General features: G+C 42.6%; 1 protein-coding gene across 1 annotated transcript in view; it reads right to left on the reverse strand.

The window, feature by feature from the left end:
- Nucleotides 1–16,610, reverse strand: part of dlec1 (DLEC1 cilia and flagella associated protein) — a 118,260-nt gene that overhangs the window by 36,731 nt on the left and 64,919 nt on the right. Inside the window, 10 exon segments of the mRNA XM_045702866.1 lie at nucleotides 3,793–3,930; nucleotides 4,622–4,714; nucleotides 4,717–4,745; nucleotides 4,748–4,834; nucleotides 4,968–5,038; nucleotides 5,161–5,276; nucleotides 9,384–9,535; nucleotides 9,645–9,712; nucleotides 9,963–10,154; nucleotides 11,952–12,070. Of these exon segments, the coding sequence (XP_045558822.1) occupies nucleotides 3,793–3,930; nucleotides 4,622–4,714; nucleotides 4,717–4,745; nucleotides 4,748–4,834; nucleotides 4,968–5,038; nucleotides 5,161–5,276; nucleotides 9,384–9,535; nucleotides 9,645–9,712; nucleotides 9,963–10,154; nucleotides 11,952–12,070 (1,065 nt within the window).

Below are 16,610 nucleotides of genomic sequence, written 5' to 3' on the forward strand. Positions count from 1 at the left end.
GCTCAGCGTTCAACACCATAGTGCCCTCAAAGCTCATCACTAAGCTAAGGACCCTCGGACTAAACACCTCCTTTTGAAACTGGATCCTGTACTTCCTGGACTCCCTGACGGGCCGCCCCCCAGGTGGTAAGGGTAGGCAACAACACATCTTTCACGATGATCCTCAACACCGGGACCCCCCAGGGGTGAGTGCTTAGTCCCCTTGACCCTGTTTCCCACGACTGCGTGGCCAAGCATGACTCCAACACCATCATTAAGCTTGCTGACGACACAACAGTGGTAGGCCTGATCACCGACAATGATGAGACAGCCTATAGGAAAGAGGGCCAAACACGCCCCCATTCACTGCACTGCACTGAGGCTAGGAAACACTGTCACCACCGATAAATCTACAATAATTGAGAATTTCAGTAAGCATTTTTCTCTTCATGCTTTCCACCTGGCTTCCCCTACCCTGGCCAACATCTCAGCACCCCCAGCAACTTGCACAACCCCCCCCCCCGCTTCTCCTTCACCCAAATCCAGATAGCTGATGTTCTGAAAGAGCTGCAAAATCTGGACCCCTACAAATCAGCGGGGCTAGACAATCTGGACCCTCTCTTTCTAAAATTATCTGCCGAAATTGTTGCAACCCCTATTACTAGCCTGTTCAACCTCTCTTTCGTATTGTCTGAGATCCCCAAAGATTGAAAGCTGCCGCGGTCATCCCCCTCTTCAAAGGGGTAGACACTCTAGACCCAAACTGTTACAGACCTATATCCATCCTGCCCTGCCTTTCTAAAATCTTCGAAAGCCAAGTTAACAAACAGATCACCGACTCTTTAAAATCCCACCGTACCTTCTCCACTATGCAATCTGGTTTCCGAGCTGGTCATGGGTGCACCTCAGCCACGCCCAAGGTACTAAACGATATCATAACCGCCATCGATAAAAGACAGTACTGTGCAGCTGTATTCATCGACCCGGCTAAGACTTTCGACTCTGTCAATCACCACATTCTTATCTGCAGACTTAACAGCCTTAGTTTCTATAATGACTGCCTCGCCTGGTTCACCAACTCGCTCACCGAATCAGCGTATACATCAATGTTGTTGTTTGAGGCTATCCGGAGAGGCTGCTGCCAACATACTGACTCAAAACTATAGCCACTTTAATAACAAACAATTGGACATAATAAATGTATCACTAGTCACTTTAAACAATGCCACTTTATATAATGTTCACATACCCTACATTACTCATCTCATATGTATATACTGTACTCTATACCATCTACTGCATCTTGCCTATGCCGCACGGCCATCGCTCATCCATATATTTATATGTACAAATTCTTATTCATTCCTTTACACTTGTGTATAAGGTAGTTGTTGTGAAATTGATAGATTACTTGTTAAGATATTACTGCACGGTCGGAACTAGAAGCACAAGCATTTCGCTACACTCGCATTAACATCTGTTAACCATGTGTATGTGACCAATAACATTTGATTTGACTTCTCAGATAGAGTTCAGTGTGTCAAAATGGAGGCCCTGTTGTTTGGACCTTTGGCAGTCTCTATTTCAATTCTCGGGCCGACTCTTTTCTCTGTATATATGAATGATGTTGCTCCTGCTGCTGGTGATTCTCTGATCCACCTCTACGCAGACGACACCATTCTGTATACATCTGGCCCTTCTTTGGACACTGTGTTAACAAACCTCCAGACGAGCTTCAATGCCATACAACACTCCTTCCGTGGCCTCCAACTGCTCTTAAATGCTAGTAATACTAAATCCATGCTCTTCAACCGATCGCTGCCCGCACCCACCCGCCCAGCATCACTACTCTGGACGGTTCTGACTTAGAATATGTGGACAACTACAAATACCTAGGTGTCTGGTTAGACTGTAAACTCTCCTTCCAGACTCACATTAAGCATCTCCAATTAAAAATGTAATCTAGAATCGGCTTCCTATTTCGCAACAAAGCCTCCTTCACTCATGCTGCCAAACATAACCTCGTAAAACAGACTATCCTACCGATCCTTGACTTCGGTGATGTCATTTACAAAATAGCCTCCAACACTCTACTCAGCAAATTGGATGCAGTCTATCACAGTGCCATCCGTTTTGTCACCAAAACCCCATATACTAACAAGCACTGCGACCTGTATACTCTCGTTGGCTGGCCCTCGCTTCATATTCGTCGCCAAACCCACTGGCTCCAGGTCATCTATAAGTCTTTGCTAGGTAAAGCCCCGCCTTATCTCAGTTCACTGGTCACCATAGCAGCACCCACCCGTAGCACGTGCTCCAGCAGGTATATCACACTGGTCATCCCCAAAGCCAACTCCTCCTTTGGCCGCCTTTCCTTCCAGTTCTCTGCTGCCAATGACTGGAACGAATTGCAAAAATCACTGAAGCTGGAGACTTATATCTCACTCACTAACTTTAAGCATCAGCTGTAAGAGCAGCTTACCGATCATTGCACCTGTACATAGCCCATCTGTAAATAGCCCACCCAACTACCTCATCCCCATATTGTTATATATTTTTGCTCTTTTGCACCCCAGTATCTCTACTTGCACATCATCATCTGCACATCTATCACTCCAATGTTAATAGTAAATTGTAATTATTTCACCTCTATGGCCTATTTATTGCCTTACCACCCTACTCTTATACATTTGCACACACTGTATATAGACTTTTCTATTGTATTATTGACTGCATGTTTGTTTATTCCATGTGTAACTCTGTGTTGTTTGTGTCGCACTGCTTTGCTTTATCTTGGCCAGGTCGCAGTTGTAAATGAGAATTTGTTCTCAACTGGCCTATCTGGTTAAATAAAGGACTTGTTCTCAACTGGCCTACCTGGTTATATAAAGGTGAAATAAATTATAATAATAATTTTCACATCGACGGGGCTCACTCATGACTGCACAGCCAGGCACGACACCAACACCATCATTAAGTTTGCCGATGACACAACAGTCGACAACGACGAGACAGCCTATAGGGAGGAGGTCAGAGACCTGGCCGTGTGGTGCCAGGACAACAACCTCTCCCTCAATGTGATCAAGACAAAGGAGATGATTGTGGACTACAGGAAAAGGCGGGCCGAACAGGCCCCCATTCTCATTGACGGGCTGTAGTGGAGCGGGTCGAGAATTTCAAGTTCCTTGGTGTCCACATCACCAACACACTATCATGGTCCAAACACACCATGACAGTCGTGAAGAGGGCACAACAACACTTTTTCCCCCTCAGGAGACTGAAAATATGTGTCATGGGTCCCCAGATCCTCAATAGGTTCTCCAGCTGCACCATCGAGAGCATCCTGACCAGTTGCATCACCGCCTGGTATGGCAACTGCTCGGCATCTGACCGTAAGGTGCTATGGCGGGTAGTGAGTACGGCCCAGTACATCACTGGGGCCAAGCTTCCTGCCATCCAGGACCTCTATATTAGGCAGTGTCAGAGGAAGGCACAAAAAATAGTCAAAGAATCCAGTCACCCAAGTCATAGACTTTTTTCTCTACTACCACTCGGCAAGCGGTACCGGAGCGCCAAGTCTGGGTCCAAAAGGCTCCTTAACAGTTTCTACCCCCAAGCCATAAGACTGCTGAACAATTTATTAAATGGCCACCCGGACTATTTACACAGATCAGTTAGTTGGCAATCGCCTGCACTGTTGGCTGCAATGTCAAACAAGCCCTCCATCTGCTGTGGAGTGATGCAGTATGGGTAGTATGCTATACGTACTATCTGCTGTGGAGTGATGCAGTATGGGTAGTATGCTATACGTACGATCTGCTGTGGAGTGATGCAGTATGGGTAGTCGGAGGCGTTGCCTTCATGCGGCCTGATGAAGACAGAGAAGAGCCTCTTCTGAGGAGGCGCCGAGTGGACAACTCCTTCCTCCTCCTTCTCCTCCTCCTCATGGTCCTACAGGTGAGAAGGAACAACCATTGATACACGCTTATGTAGTGGTGGTTTCCGCAGCCACTTCATCACAACAGAATGCTTATCACAATAACAACATTGTACATATTGTGATCATGTTGAACCCATACTTGTGGCACATTGTACATGTTGTGATCATGTTAAACCCATACTTGTGGCACATTGTACATGTTGTGATCATGTTAAACCCATACTTGTGGCACATTGTACATGTTGTGATCATGTTAAACCCATACTTGTGGCACATTGTACATGTTGTGATCATGTTAAACCCATACTTGTGGCACATTGTACATGTTGTGATCATGTTAAACCCATACTTGTGGCACATTGTACATGTTGTGATCATGTTAAACCCATACTTGTGGCACATTGTACATGTTGTGATCATGTTAAACCCATACTTGTGGCACATTGTACATGTTGTGATCATGTTAAACCCATACTTGTGGCACATTGTACATGTTGTGATGATGTTGAACCCATACTTGTGGCACATTGTACATGTTGTGATCATGTTAAACCCATACTTGTGGCACATTGTACATGTTGTGATCATGTTAAACCCATACTTGTGGCACATTGTACATGTTGTGATCATGTTGAACCCATACTTGTTTTGGTAGAAATAAGTTGTCATGTCTATGAAGGACAGGTATCTCCATCCACTCACAGACTTGCTCTTGAGGGAGGAGCTTGTTCCCTCAGTGCTGGGTGTGTGGCTCCGGTCCCAAGTGGGCGGAGTATCATTAGACATGGCCCCGCCCCAACCACCTCGTTGCCGTCTGCGTCCTTCAGGGAAAGGCGTCTCCGTAGGCAACCACCACATCCAGCAGCTTCCTGTCCTCCTGGTCCACGTTGTAGCTCTCCCAGTCCATACGGATATCTGACATAAAACACACAGCAATAATCTGTTCACACTTGACTAAAGTTTTTCCCTTTAAGGAAACACTTTCCCTTTAAGGAAACAGGTCCATCTGACGAGAGGATGTCTGAGGTGTCCGGAGCTGAGATCTTACCGTAGGGGCTTGTGTTGTTCAGACGTAGAGAGCGGGACACGGTGTCTCCTCCAGAGACGTGAGTACCAAACCTGAGAAGAGACAGGTAGGCAGGTAAAGATGCAGATTGGTCATTGGGAGATTTATGAGGAAGTTAAAGAACGTATCAGAAGATAGAGTTACACTCAGCTACAGTACCAGGAATCCAGCTCACCGTATGATTGGTCCCTGGTTCTGTCTGTCTGGCTGTGGACCAATCATCTGGAAGTAAAGAGGACAGCCCATCACTGTCATCTGAATGGGGATCAGCTTGGGCTGGAGGTCACCCACCTACCACAGAGACAGAAGACGGGTACAGATAGCTACTACCACTACTACATAATATTACTACCACTGCTACATACTACTACTATTACTACCACTACCACCACCAACCACTACTACTACCACTACTACTATTACTACTACTACCACTACCACTACCACTACTACATAATATTACTACCACTGCTACATACTACTACTATTACTACCACTACCACCACCAATCACTACTACTACCACTACATACTACTACTACTGCTACTACCACTACTACATATTACTACTACATAATATTACTATCACTACTACTACTACTACTACATACTACTACTACATAATATTACTATCACTACTGCTACTACCACCACTACTACATAATAATAATAATAATATTACTATCACTACTACAGCTACCACTACTACTACTACTACATAATATTACTATCACTACTACTACTACCACTACCACTACCACTACTACTGCTACTACCACTACCACTACCACTACATACTACATACTACTACTACTACTACTACCACTACTACTACTACTACCACTATTACTACTGCTACTACCACTACTACTACATACTACATAATATTACTACCACCACTACTACTACTGCTGCTTCTACAACTACATAATATTACTACCACTATTACTACATAATATTACTACCACTACTACTACATAATATTACTACCACTATTACTACATAATACCACTACCACTATTACTACATAATATTACTACCACTATTACTACATAATACCACGACCACTACCACTACTACCACTACTACTACTACTGATACATACTATTACTACCACTACCAGTAGTAAAGATACCTACTACTACTACTACTACTAGTAGTAGTTTTAGAGTTAGTAATAGGAGTTAGGGGTTAGTATTAGGGGTTAGTATTATGGGTTAGGGGTTAGTATTAGGGGTTAGTATTAGGGGTTAGGGGTTAGTATTAGGGGTTAGGGGTTAGTATTAGGGGTTAGTATTAGGGGTTAGGGGCTAGTATTAGGGGTTAGTATTAGGGGTTAGGGGTTAGTATTATGGGTTAGTATTAGGGGTTAGGGGCTAGTATTAGGGGTTAGTATTAGGGGTTAGGGGTTAGTATTATGGGTTAGTATTAGGGGTTAGGGGCTAGTATTAGGGGTTAGGGGTTAGTATTAGGGGTTAGGGGTTAGTATTAGGGGTTAGTATTATGGGTTAGGGGTTAGTATTAGGGGTTAGGGGTTAGTATTAGGGGTTAGGGGTTAGTATTAGGGGTTAGTATTAGGGGTTAGGGATTAGTATTAGGGGTTAGTATTAGGGGTTAGGGGCTAGTATTAGGGGGTTAGTATTAGGGGTTAGGGGCTAGTATTAGGGGTTAGGGGCTAGTATTAGGGGTTAGGGGCTAGTATTAGGGGTTAGGGGTTAGTATTAGGGGTTAGTATTAGGGGTTAGGGGTTAGTATTAGGGGTTAGGGGTTAGTATTAGGGGTTAGGGGCTAGTATTAGGGGTTAGGGGCTAGTATTAGGGGTTAGTATTAGGGGTTAGGGGCTAGTATTAGGGGCTAGTATTAGGGGTTAGGGTTTAGTATTAGGGGTTTGGGGTTAGTATTAGGGGTTGGGGGTTAGTATTAGGGGTTAGGGGTTAGTATTAGGGGTTAGTATTAGGGGCTAGTATTAGGGGTTAGGGGTTAGTATTAGGGGTTAGTGTTAGGGGTTAGTATTAGGGGTTAGGGGCTAGTATTAGGGGTTAGCGGCTAGTATTAGGGGTTAGGGGTTAGTATTAGGGGTTGGGGCTAGTATTAGGGGTTAGTATTAGGGGTTAGGGGCTAGTATTAGGGGTTAGGGGTTAGTATAAGGGGTTAGTATTAGGGGTTGGGGGCTAGTATTAGGGGCTAGTATTAGGGGTTAGGGTTTAGTATTAGGGGTAAGGGGTTAGTATTAGGGGTTAGTATTAGGGGTTAGGGGTTAGTATTAGTGGTTAGGGGCTAGTATTGGGGGTTAGGGGTTAGTATTAGGGTTAGGGGTTAGTATTAGGGGTTAGGGCTAGTATTAGGGGTTAGGGCTAGTATTAGGGGTTAGGGGCTAGTATTAGGGGTTAGGGGGTTAGTATTAGGGGTTAGGGGCTAGTATTAGGGGTTAGAGGCTAGTATTAGGGGTTTAGGGGTTAGTATTAGGGGTTAGGGGCTAGTATTAGGGGTTAGGGGTTAGTATTAGGGGTTAGGGGGTTAGTATTAGGGGTTAGGGGCTAGTATTAGGGGTTAGGGGTTAGTATTAGGGGTTAGGCGTTAGTATTAGGGGTTAGTATTAGGGGTTAGTATTAGGGGTTAGGGGCTGGTATTAGGGGTTAGGGTTTAGTATTAGGGGTTAGTATTAGGGGTTAGTATTAGGGGGTTAGGGGCTAGTATTAGGGGTTAGTATTAGGGGTTAGGGGCTAGTATTAGGGGTTAGGGGTTAGTATTAGGGGTTAGTATTAGGGGTTAGTATTAGGGGTTAGGGGCTAGTATTAGGGGTTAGTATTAGGGGTTAGTATTAGGGGTTAGGGGCTAGTATTAGGGGTTAGGGGCTAGTATAAGGGGTTAGGGGTTAGTATTAGGGGTTAGTATTAGGGGTTGGGGGTTAGTATTAGGGGTTAGGGGCTAGTATTAGGGGTTAGTATTAGGGGTTAGGGGTTAGTATTAGGGGTTAGTATTAGGGGTTAGTATTAGGGGTTAGGGGCTAGTATTAGGGGTTAGGGGTTAGTATTAGGGGTTAGGGGCTAGTATTAGGGGTTAGGGGTTAGTATTAGGGGTTAGGGGCTAGTATTAGGGGTTAGTATTAGGGGTTAGGGGCTAGTATTAGGGGTTGGGGGTTAGTATTAGGGGTTAGGGGCTAGTATTAGGGGTTAGGCGTTAGTATTAGGGGTTAGTATTAGGGGTTAGTATTGGGGGTTAGGGGCTGGTATTAGGGGTTAGGGTTTAGTATTAGGGGTTAGTATTAGGGGTTAGTATTAGGGGTTAGGGGCTAGTATTAGGGGTTAGGGGTTAGTATTAGGGGTTAGGGGCTAGTATTAGGGGTTGGGGTTAGTATTAGGGGTTAGGGGCTAGTATTAGGGGTTAGTATTAGGGGTTGGGGGCTAGTATTAGGGGTTGGGGGTTAGTATTAGGGGTTAGGGGCTAGTATTAGGGGTTAGGGGTTAGTATTTGGGGTTAGGCGTTAGTATTAGGGGGTTAGTATTAGGGGTTAGTATTAGGGGTTAGGGGCTGGTATTAGGGGTTAGGGTTTAGTATTAGGGGTTAGTATTAGGGGTTAGTATTAGGGGTTAGGGGCTAGTATTAGGGGGTTAGTATTAGGGGTTAGGGGCTAGTATTAGGGGTTAGGGGTTAGTATTAGGGGTTAGGGGCTAGTATTAGGGGTTAGGGGGTTAGTATTAGGGGTTAGGGGGTTAGTATTAGGGGTTAGTATTAGGGGTTAGTATTAGGGGTTAGGGGCTAGTATTAGGGGTTAGGGGGCTAGTATAAGGGGTTAGGGGTTAGTATTAGGGGTTAGTATTAGGGGTTAGGGGGTTAGTATTAGGGGTTGGGGGCTAGTATTAGGGGTTAGTATTAGGGGTTAGGGGGTTAGTATTAGGGGTTAGTATTAGGGGTTAGTATTAGGGGTTAGGGGCTAGTATTAGGGGTTAGGGGGTTAGTATTAGGGGTTAGGGGCTAGTATTAGGGGTTGGGGGTTAGTATTAGGGGTTAGGGGCTAGTATTAGGGGTTAGTATTAGGGGGTTAGAGGCTAGTATTAGGGGTTGGGGGTTAGTATTAGGGGTTAGGGGCTAGTATTAGGGGTTGGGGTTAGTATTAGGGGTTAGGGGCTAGTATTAGGGGTTAGGGGTTAGTATTAGGGGTTAGGGGTTAGTATTAGGGGTTAGGGGCTAGTATTAGGGGTTAGGGGCTAGTATTAGGGGTTAGGGGTTAGTATTAGGGGTTAGGGGTTAGTATTAGGGGTTAGGGGTTAGTATTAGTGGTTAGGGGTTAGTATTAGGGGTTAGGGGCTAGTATTAGGGGTTAGGGGCTTGTATTAGGGGTTAGGGGCTAGTATTAGGGGTTAGGGGCTAGTATTAGGGGTTAGTAGTAGTGTTGTACCTTACAGATGAGCTGGTCTCTGTATTCCCCCCACATGTTGGTGAAGGATGTGATGTCAATGGTTTGAGTCTCAAACGCTCCCAGAATGCCACAGTCTGGCTGGACGAAGAACGCTGCGCCCTTCCCATGGGCCAACAGTCCACTCACAAACCCTGTCAGTATATACAGGACCACACAGTCACAACACAGTTCAGTCAAATGTACTGTATTCAGGGGATAAAACATGAAATGATTTCTGTGTAAATTAATCCTACTGTGTACCTTCCTGTGCCTTGTCCTCTACTTTCTTAGCTTGGACAGAGTGTAAAGGCTTCCTTACATGCAGGCCCCTGAAACACAAACAGTCAATGCACAGATTAACATTACAGAGGTGAGAACAAAGTATTTATTCGATGCAAACAATTCAAGGAAAACACTAACATTAGAGAATAATAACCTAACGTAGCAGGCGTAAAAATAGTTCCCACATCTGGTTTTCAGGGGCAACGTTGAAGCTATGTTGAAGATACTGTATCCCTGAAAACCGGATGTTAGTGATTTCAGGCGACCCCGCATAAACTAAGAAAATACAGACTGTACCTCTGCTGCGATTGGCCGGCTGGTGGTGAGGGGGCGTGTCCAGTGAAGTACTCCGCCTCCAGGGTGAAGGGGGCTGGGATTGCTGTGTGATTGGTTATAACCAGCTGCTTGGTGATTGGTCGCTTCAACAGGACGTTGTCTCCAAAGTCCAGAACCAACGATGCAGCAGGGTCCTCTTCATCTAATCCAGGACTGGAGAGAAGACACATCATCTAATTAGCTACCTAGCATGCTCTGAACACCTCTGGTAATTAGCTACCTAGCATGCTCTGAACACCTGTGGTAATTAGCTACCTAGCATGCTCTGAACACCTGTGGTAATTAGCTACCTAGCATGCTCTGAACACCTCTGGTAATTAGCCACCTAGCATGCTCTGAACACCTGTGGTAATTAGCTACCTAGCATGCTCTGAACACCTATGGTAATTAGCTACCTAGCATGCTCTGAACACCTGTGGTAATTAGCTACCTAGCATGCTCTGAACACCTGTGGTAATTAGCTACCTAGCATGCTCTGAACACCTGTGGTAGTTAGCTACCTAGCATGCTCTGAACACCTGTGGTAGTTAGCTACCTAGCATGCTCTGAACACCTGTGGTAATTAGCTATCTAGCATGCTCTGAACACCTGTGGTAATTAGCTACCTAGCATGCTCTGAACACCTGTGGTAATTAACTATCTAGCATGTTCTGAACACCTGTGGTAATTATCTACCTAGCATGCTCTGAACACCTGTGGTAATTAGCTACCTAGCATGCTCTGAACACCTGTGGTAATTAGCAACCTAGCATGCTCTGAACACCTGTGGTAATTAGCTACCTAGCATGCTCTGAACACCTGTGGTAATTAGCTACCTAGCATGCTCTGAACACCTGTGGTAATTAACTACCTAGCATGCTCTGAACACCTGTGGTAATTAACTACCTAGCATGCTCTGAACACCTGTGGTAATTAGCTACCTAGCATGCTCTGAACACCTGTGGTAATTAGCTACCTAGCATGCTCTGAACACCTGTGGTAATTAGCTACCTAGCATGCTCTGAACACCTGTGGTAATTAGCTACCTAGCATGCTCTGAACACCTGTGGTAATTAGCTACCTAGCATGCTCTGAACACCTGTGGTAATTAGCTACCTAGCATGCTCTGAACACCTGTGGTAATTAGCTACCTAGCATGCTCTGAACACCTATGTGCGTTTGTGAAATTATTTTGATGTGATATGAAAGCAGAATGATTTATGTTTCTAGAAGCTTACCGCAATTGAGAATCGATTCCTGTTTAGATGCATTTGTCTGTTTTGGCTGCCAAAGCCAGTCTACCTCTGAAAATAACAATGTCCTTGCTGCTAAAGCCAGTCTACCTCTGAAAATAACAATGTCCTTGCTGCTAAAGCCAGTCTACCTCTGAAAATAACAATGTCCTTGCTGCTAAAGCCAGTCTACCTCTGAAAATAACAATGTCCTTGCTGCTAAAGCCAGTCTACCTCTGAAAATAACAATGTCCTTGCTCCTTAAGAGTACACACTTAGAAAAAAGGGTTCCAAAAGGTTCTTCGGCTCTCCCCATGGGAGAATCCTTTTTGGTTCCAGGAAGAACTCTTTTGACAGTAGGACAGTAGGACTGGTACCAGTCTCTAGGTGGACAGTAGGACAGTAGGACTGGTACCAGTGTCTAGGTGGACAGTAGGACAGTAGGACTGGTACCAGTGTCTAGGTGGACAGTAGGACAGTAGGACAGTAGGACAGTAGGACTGGTACCAGTCTCTATGTGGACAGTAGGACTGTAGGACTGTAGGACAGTAGGACAGTAGGACTGGTACCAGTCTCTCGGTGGACAGTAGGACTGTAGGACAGTAGGACAGTAGGACAGTAAACCTGGTACCAGTCTCTATGTGGACAGTAGGACAGTAGGACAGTAGGACACGTACCAGTCTCTAGGTGGACAGAAGGACAGTAGGACAGAAGGACAGTAGGACAGTAGGACACGTACCAGTCTCCAGGTAGAGAGTAGGAGACATTGAGTCTCTGGGCTTTAGAGAAGAATCGCAAAACCAGAGGATCTTTCATCCCGGTCACCTCACACAACGCTGCTACTGCACTCAACTCCATCTACAGGGAAGGACAGGGACAGAGAGATGAGACCGACATCACTCACTAAGAGCTGTGTTTAATGTGGGATACTAACATCAGTCTGAACTGTGTTTAATGTAGGATACTAACATCAGTCTGAACTGTGTTTAATGTAGGATACTAACATCAGTCTGAACTGTGTTTAATGTAGGATACTAACATCAGTCTGAACTGTGTTTAATGTAGGATACTAACATCAGTCTGAACTGTGTTTAATGTAGGATACTAACATCAGTCTGAACTGTGTTTAATGTAGGATACTAACATCAGTCTGAACTGTGTTTAATGTGGGATACTAACATCAGTCTGAACTGTGTTTAATGTGGGATACTAACATCAGTCTGAACTGTGTTTAATGTGGGATACTAACATCAGTCTGAACTGTGTTTAATGTAGGATACTAACATCAGTCTGAACTGTGTTTAATGTGGGATACTAACATCAGTCTGAACTGTGTTTAATGTAGGATACTAACATCAGTCTGAACTGTGTTTAATGTGGGATACTAACATCAGTCTGAACTGTGTTTAATGTGGGATACTAACATCAGTCTGAACTGTGTTTAATGTGGGACACTAACATCAGTCTGAACTGTGTTTAATGTAGGATACTAACATCAGTCTGAACTGTGTTTAATGTGGGATACTAACATCAGTCTGAACTGTGTTTAATGTAGGATACTAACATATGTAGGATACTAACATCAGTCTGAGCTGTGTTTAATGTAGGATACTAACATCAGTCTGAACTGTGTTTAATGTGGGATACTAACATCAGTCTGAACTGTGTTTAATGTAGGATACTAACATCAGTCTGAACTGTGTTTAATGTAGGATACTAACATCAGTCTGAACTGTGTTTAATGTAGGATACTAACATCAGTCTGAACTGTGTTTAATGTAGGATACTAACATCAGTGTGAGCTGTGTTTAATGTAGGATACTAACATCAGTCTGAACTGTGTTTAATGTGGGATACTAACATCAGTCTGAACTGTGTTTAATGTAGGATACTAACATCAGTCTGAACTGTGTTTAATGTAGGATACTAACATCAGTGTGAGCTGTGTTTAATGTAGGATACTAACATCAGTCTGAACTGTGTTTAATGTGGGATACTAACATCAGTCTGAACTGTGTTTAATGTAGGATACTAACATCAGTCTGAACTGTGTTTAATGTAGGATACTAACATCAGTCTGAACTGTGTTTAATGTAGGATACTAACATCAGTCTGAACTGTGTTTAATGTGGGACACTAACATCAGTCTGAACTGTGTTTAATGTAGGATACTAACATCAGTCTGAACTGTGTTTAATGTAGGATACTAACATCAGTCTGAACTGTGTTTAATGTGGGACACTAACATCAGTCTGAACTGTGTTTAATGTGGGATACTAACATCAGTCTGAACTGTGTTTAATGTGGGATACTAACATCAGTCTGAACTGTGTTTAATGTAGGATACTAACATCAGTCTGAACTGTGTTTAATGTGGGATACTAACATCAGTCTGAACTGTGTTTAATGTGGGATACTAACATCAGTCTGAACTGTGTTTAATGTGGGATACTAACATCAGTCTGAACTGTGTTTAATGTAGGATACTAACATCAGTCTGAACTGTGTTTAATGTGGGATACTAACATCAGTCTGAACTGTGTTTAATGTAGGATACTAACATCAGTCTGAACTGTGTTTAATGTAGGACACTAACATCAGTCTGAACTGTTTTTAATGTGGGATACTAACATCAGTCTGAACTGTGTTTAATGTAGGATACTAACATCAGTCTGAACTGTGTTTAATGTGGGATACTAACATCAGTCTGAACTGTGTTTAATGTAGGATACTAACATCAGTCTGAACTGTGTTTAATGTGGGATACTAACATCAGTCTGAACTGTGTTTAATGTAGGATACTAACATCAGTCTGAACTGTGTTTAATGTGGGATACTAACATCAGTCTGAACTGTGTTTAATGTAGGATACTAACATCAGTCTGAACTGTGTTTAATGTAGGATACTAACATCAGTCTGAACTGTGTTTAATGTGGGATACTAACATCAGTCTGAACTGTGTTTAATGTGGGATACTAACATCAGTCTGAACTGTGTTTAATGTAGGATACTAACATCAGTCTGAACTGTGTTTAATGTGGGATACTAACATCAGTCTGAACTGTGTTTAATGTAGGATACTAACATCAGTCTGAACTGTGTTTAATGTAGGATACTAACATCAGTCTGAACTGTGTTTAATGTAGGATACTAACATCAGTCTGAACTGTGTTTAATGTAGGATACTAACATCAGTCTGAACTGTGTTTAATGTGGGATACTAACATCAGTCTGAACTGTGTTTAATGTAGGATACTAACATCAGTCTGAACTGTGTTTAATGTAGGATACTAACATCAGTCTGAACTGTGTTTAATGTAGGATACTAACATCAGTCTGAACTGTGTTTAATGTAGGATACTAACATCAGTCTGAACTGTGTTTAATGTGGGATACTAACATCAGTCTGAACTGTGTTTAATGTGGGATACTAACATCAGTCTGAACTGTGTTTAATGTAGGATACTAACATCAGTCTGAACTGTGTTTAATGTGGGATACTAACATCAGTCTGAACTGTGTTTAATGTGGGATACTAACATCAGTCTGAACTGTGTTTAATGTAGGATACTAACATCAGTCTGAACTGTGTTTAATGTAGGATACTAACATCAGTCTGAACTGTGTTTAATGTAGGATACTAACATCAGTCTGAACTGTGTTTAATGTAGGATACTAACATCAGTCTGAACTGTGTTTAATGTAGGATACTAACATCAGTCTGAACTGTGTTTAATGTAGGATACTAACATCAGTCTGAACTGTGTTTAATGTGGGATACTAACATCAGTCTGAACTGTGTTTAATGTGGGATACTAACATCAGTCTGAACTGTGTTTAATGTGGGATACTAACATCAGTCTGAACTGTGTTTAATGTAGGATACTAACATCAGTCTGAACTGTGTTTAATGTGGGATACTAACATCAGTCTGAACTGTGTTTAATGTGGGATACTAACATCAGTCTGAACTGTGTTTAATGTAGGATACTAACATCAGTCTGAACTGTGTTTAATGTAGGATACTAACATCAGTCTGAACTGTGTTTAATGTAGGATACTAACATCAGTCTGAACTGTGTTTAATGTGGGATACTAACATCAGTCTGAACTGTGTTTAATGTAGGATACTAACATCAGTCTGAACTGTGTTTAATGTGGGATACTAACATCAGTCTGAACTGTGTTTAATGTAGGACACTAACATCAGTCTGAACTGTGTTTAATGTAGGATACTAACATCAGTCTGAACTGTGTTTAATGTGGGATACTAACATCAGTCTGAACTGTGTTTAATGTGGGATACTAACATCAGTCTGAACTGTGTTTAATGTAGGATACTAACATCAGTCTGAACTGTGTTTAATGTGGGATACTAACATCAGTCTGAACTGTGTTTAATGTGGGATACTAACATCAGTCTGAACTGTGTTTAATGTAGGATACTAACATCAGTCTGAACTGTGTTTAATGTAGGATACTAACATCAGTCTGAACTGTGTTTAATGTAGGATACTAACATCAGTCTGAACTGTGTTTAATGTAGGATACTAACATCAGTCTGAACTGTGTTTAATGTGGGATACTAACATCAGTCTGAACTGTGTTTAATGTGGGATACTAACATCAGTCTGAACTGTGTTTAATGTGGGATACTAACATCAGTCTGAACTGTGTTTAATGTAGGATACTAACATCAGTCTGAACTGTGTTTAATGTGGGATACTAACATCAGTCTGAACTGTGTTTAATGTGGGATACTAACATCAGTCTGAACTGTGTTTAATGTAGGATACTAACATCAGTCTGAACTGTGTTTAATGTGGGATACTAACATCAGTCTGAACTGTGTTTAATGTAGGATACTAACATCAGTCTGAACTGTGTTTAATGTGGGATACTAACATCAGTCTGAACTGTGTTTAATGTAGGATACTAACATCAGTCTGAACTGTGTTTAATGTGGGATACTAACATCAGTCTGAACTGTGTTTAATGTAGGACACTAACATCAGTCTGAACTGTGTTTAATGTAGGATACTAACATCAGTCTGAACTGTGTTTAATGTGGGATACTAACATCAGTCTGAACTGTGTTTAATGTGGGATACTAACATCAGTCTGAACTGTGTTTAATGTAGGATACTAACATCAGTCTGAACTGTGTTTAATGTGGGATACTAACATCAGTCTGAACTGTGTTTAATGTAGGACACTAACATCAGTCTGAACTGTGTTTAATGTAGGATACTAACATCAGTCTGAACTGTGTTTAATGTGGGATACTAACATCAGTCTGAACTGTGTTTAATGTAGGATACTAACATCAGTCTGAACTGTGTTTAATGTAGGATACTAACATCAGTCTGAACTGTGTTTAATGTAGGATACTAACAT

This window comes from Salmo salar, chromosome ssa19 (genome assembly GCF_905237065.1).
Source record: "Salmo salar chromosome ssa19, Ssal_v3.1, whole genome shotgun sequence".
Lineage (NCBI taxonomy): Eukaryota > Metazoa > Chordata > Actinopteri > Salmoniformes > Salmonidae > Salmo > Salmo salar.